General features: G+C 37.6%; 1 protein-coding gene across 1 annotated transcript in view; it reads left to right on the forward strand.

Annotated features, from left to right (window-relative positions):
* The window catches only part of LOC101863600 (trissin receptor-like), a 38,182-nt gene that overhangs the window by 31,067 nt on the left and 2,099 nt on the right, over positions 1 to 5,016 (forward strand). The window contains exons 2-3 of the mRNA XM_013085625.2: positions 1,213 to 1,373; positions 4,830 to 4,982. Of these exons, the coding sequence (XP_012941079.2) occupies positions 1,213 to 1,373; positions 4,830 to 4,982 (314 nt within the window). The remainder of the gene's footprint in view (positions 1 to 1,212; positions 1,374 to 4,829; positions 4,983 to 5,016) is intronic.

Genomic DNA, 5,016 nt, shown 5'->3' on the forward strand with positions numbered 1-5,016 from the left:
CTCTCACACACACACACACGCACACACCCAGACACACACACACATAAACTCACACACAAACACACACTCACACACAAAACACACTTCGATGCATAGAGGTTTACATGATAATACATAAATTAAGAACAAATGCGCTATATTTTACATCATAATACAAAATAACAAATACATTAAATTTTAAATTCTTGTGGCCAGTCGGAGCTGGATTTTTCTATCATTTTTGGCAAAAGAAATTATAAATTTGTAGATTTTAATCATTATGTATGAGCTATTAATTTTCAAGTCCACTTTTAAGAAACGTGAGTGCCCATTCTTCTTCAGTACTGGTTCAAAAATTATTATTTCTGTTAGTGAGCTCAGGTTCATCTTAATGTCAAGTGTATGTCAACGACACGGCGCTCAGGTAGATGATTACTTAGGTGTGTCCTTGAACAGACAACGATAACCCTGGGTCATAAAGGGGGCACTGCTCAGTGGCGAACAACAGTGGTGCATTGTCTATATTTGTGATGGTTTTTTTTAATTTGTTCATTTATGTATAGATGTGATTATGTTTTTATGTTTTCATCATCATCATCAAGGTTGGACGTTTCGTCATGTTGGCTTCTTTGTTATCATATTCTCTATTGCCTGGATTTTAGGAGTTAAAATTGACAAGTATCTCCAAATTATTCTTGCACTAAACCATCGTTAGGTTTACGGCGTGACTGGATGAAAAAGCATTAAATGTGAGCGGTTGGTAGGTGCTCCTGTGTGGTCTGATCACTTTACTTTTATTCGATTCTACTTTTGTCGTGATCTGCTTTTGTCATAATAAACCTGCAATCGTGCTATTTATTTGTCGCACGTAAACTGCAACGCAGCAACTACACAACGGGTCAGAGGAATAAACAACATCATCATCATCATCATCAAGTGCCAACAGACATAGGTGATCTCCATTCATTCCTGTATTTGGAAGTTCTTTAAAAAGCTACAGTATCCTGCTCTTTCTTAGTCACCCATCTGTTTAGGCTCTCCAAGTAGGTTGCTTTGGGTCTACCCCTGCCTCGTTTGCCTTCAATTTAGTTTGTGAGAGCTAGATTTTGAAGGTCTTTGCGTTTATTCAAGTGTATTAGAAACTGCATTTGTCATTTAATTTCCTGATTTATTTTAATAAGCGTGAGAGACAAACTAATATTATTATTCATGTTATTTTTGCCTTCCTTACAGGTAACAGTTTGGTCCTCTATACGGTTGGTCGAAACAAGCGCATTCGCACACGCACTAACTTTTTCTTGGCGAACCTGGCTGTCGCAGATCTTGGAGTGGGTCTGGTCTGTGTGCTTCCCAAACTGTCCACATTCCTGTCGCAGACCTGGGTGCTTGGGGAGGTAAGGAAATTATCTCAACTCATCATCATCATCATCATCATCATCATCATCATCATCATCATCATCATCATCATCATCATCATCATCATCATCATCATCATCATCATTCTTTTTCTTCTACTTCTTCTTCTTCTACTTCTTCTTCTTCTTTTTCTACTTCTTCTCCTTCTCCTTCTCCTTCTCCTTCTCCTTCTCCTTCTTCTTCTTCTTCTTCTTCTTCTTCTTCTTCTTCTTCTTCTTCTTCTTCTTCTTCTTCTTCTCCTTCTTCAAATTCTAGACTTGAAACAGAAAGCTGTGATTGTGGCTCTACACTCATTTCTCAGTTCGTATACCCTTAATTTAAAAGTAGAATGTACGGGAAACAGATTTTTGTAAAGACAATAATAAAACATAATATTTCTACCTTTCCATAAAACATAAAACAGTTCTATTTTCCCATATTATAATTATTTACCTTTGTTCAATACTTGAAATGTTCATTAATATTAACATCTTCTTTACATGCTCCATGAACCAGGCCGTGAAGGTTCATGATTTTTTCTTTAGAAGAAAAAGTGTTATTATCTTGGTCTTTTCCCATGACAATGAAGCTGCAGGCCATATCAATTAATTGTAGGTGTTTGGTGGGGGCTATGCTATGGCTTGATCTTTCTGTCTTATCAAACATCTATCATTCATCATTCTTTAATGCATTCATTTCTGTCTTGAAACACCTCTAATCGTCAGAACTTATATGACCTAATTGTGTTGCAAGAACTGTAAAACTCTTACTAAAACTAAACAGTATCAGTTCGTCCTAATTGAGAAATAATATTTCCCTTTAAGACATAGTATTCTGAATCTAAGGTGTATACTATAAAGTGGCGAAGGGTCTTGTTTCTGATCCCCGAAGAAGAGACAAAGACTAACTGCAAAGGATGGTGGGGTCCTTAACACACACACACACACACACACACACACACACACACACACACACACACACATACACATACACACACATACACACACACACACACACACACACACACACACACACATATACACACACATTTGTTTTAAATGGCCATCAAGTGACACATCTCTTAATGGCATGTCATCAGTAAATATTTGTCATAAAATAGCATGTGCTGACGAACGTTTACTCTTGAAGAAAATTGCATCAGATGTCACTAAATTTATAGTCTATAAAAGCAATAAGATCAAGACATAAACTCTGATTGGTATCTTTAAAAATATGTTTTTGTTCTGTTTTTTTAGGGTGTTTTTTTTTGGGGGGGGGTTGTTTTGTTTTGTTTTGTTTTATTTGTTTTGTTTTGTTTTTTTGTTTGTTTGTTTTTTGTTTTATTTACTTTAAAGTATCCTTTTACCCGGTTAGTCTTTAAAATGGGTCATGAAAGAGCCTATACTAAATTTAGCTCACTTAGTTCAAAAATGTGTCTTTTATTTCTAAGGTGGGCTTGATCATTCATACGCATAATGGTGGGAAAGAGAAATTATTCTGGGAGAAAGATGGGCGAGAGAGGGCGTAATCGCCCCCTTTCAGGTGTTACATCAATATTTAATTCTAATTCTAGTTGGAAAGCCAGCCAGTTCCAAGTAATTGGTTCTTCTCTTTCGGTTTTACCGGTGTCTGTGTTTTAATGGCCAGGCGCTTGGCCGTCGCACCAGAAGCCGTGAGTTTGATTCCTATGTAGGGACTATTTTATATAGTATTATTGTCTGTCTGTGGGGACATTTACCCCTCCCCCCTCTCTCTCTCTCTCTCTCTCTCTCTCTCTCTCTCTCTCTCTCTCTCTCTCTCTCTCTCTCTCTCTCACTCTCTCTCTCTCTCAGCTCGGGTTGGCGTTGTGGGAACAGCTGGAATCCCCTGTTATCTCAAACGTGTTGAGTTTTTTTTTTCTTGCGTAGGCTATTCAATTGGTGGATGGAATATCTACAATTGTCTTTAGTCTCCAATGAAATAGTGAAAGGATATGGGTTTAACGCCCCTGACAACACTGTAAGGTTGTTATGAGGCAGGAAATCCGAGTTTCCCTTCTATCTCCGAAACGACCATATCAAAGAGGTAGTACGTGCCAGGGTCTGAACAATAAAGATGAATCTTATCTTATTAGGTGCCTTTCCCAAGGACACAACGTCAGACTAAGCTGAAACTAAAGCCCCTGAACCCGTAATCACATGATTATGAGTCCGCCAGTCTATCCATTAGGCTACCGACGCCAGGTCTCTGATGGCAGATATTTAAATAAATCATGTGTGAATAACTAAACAGTCTCCACGAGAAACCGAACAGATTATAGAATGACCCATTTGGGGATTCGAACAAAGGTGGCCTGACTGCTGCTTACTTGCCTTTAGTTTCCCTCTCTAATAATTATATGTAGGCCTATATCTTATTAAGAGCAGATGCTTCACCCCAACAATTTTAGACGACAGTAAGAAAAAAAGGCGCGGGAGTGATAATACATGTAATTAATGTCATAATAATAATAATAATAATAATAATAATAATAATAATAATAATAATAATAAGAAGAAGAAGAAGAAGAAGAAGAAGAAGAAGAAGAAGAAGAAGAAGAAGAAGAAGAAGAAGAAGAAGAAGAAGAAGAAGAAGAAGAAGAAGAAGAAAAAGAAGAAGAAGAAGAAGAAGAAGAAGAAGAAGAAGAAGAAGAAAAAGAAGAAGAAAAAGAAGAAGAAAAAGAAGAAGAAGAAGAAGAAGAAGAAGAAGAAGAAGAAGAAGAAGAAGAAGAAGAAGAAGAAGAAGAAGAAGAATTTTTTTTTAAAAACCAACTCAATATCATTGATAATAGCAATGATGAAGATCAGGTGTTTCATAATGGGATTCTCAACTGGGCTAAGCGATACCCATAGAACATAATGGGATTCTCAATTGTTTCTGTTGTTGTTATTGTTGGTGTTGTTGTTGTTATTGTGGCTGCTGCTGTGGCTGTTGTTGTTACTGTTGTTTTGTTTTTCACCATACTAAAATTTCTTCTGAGAACGAGTTCCCCCTGCTTAAAATAAACTCATGTTGTTCAGTAAGGTTGTAAACTGATAAAAAATAAATACTTTCCCTCCTGACCCCCCTCCCTCCATTCCAAACAAAGAACCCCCCCCCCCCCCCCTGCCCTCTCACATACATATTTCTGTTTCTCCAACTTAACCCTATCCGTTTGTCGTGTTGTACTATCGTATCCATACGACGTGGGGAACTCTGTGCCACTACTTTCCAAAGAGGCAATTTACTCGTAAATCCGATCCGTACGCTTTGCATAGCTGTCTGTCAAAATGATTATTTGAGAAATTAAATACTGAAATGTTCAAAGAGATCTTCGTACTAGCCTATAAGTATTCTAAAAATATGAAGAATACAGCCCCGGGGTCATTTCGTACGGATAGGGTTAACCAAATCATTTAAATTTACACCATGACATTTCCATTTGCTTCAACTTCCAGGCTATGTGCAAGATCTACTACTTCGCTCAGAGCATGACTTACACTGCCTCCATTTTACTGCTGACGGCCATAGCTGTGGAGCGCTACATCGCCATTCTCTACCCTCTTCGATCAAAGTGCCTGGTAACTCACAGCAGACTTATCACATCACAGGTTAGTCCTACAGTCTTCTATTAGTTTTTTTTTT

This window comes from Aplysia californica, unplaced genomic scaffold (genome assembly GCF_000002075.1).
Source record: "Aplysia californica isolate F4 #8 unplaced genomic scaffold, AplCal3.0 scaffold00391, whole genome shotgun sequence".
Lineage (NCBI taxonomy): Eukaryota > Metazoa > Mollusca > Gastropoda > Aplysiida > Aplysiidae > Aplysia > Aplysia californica.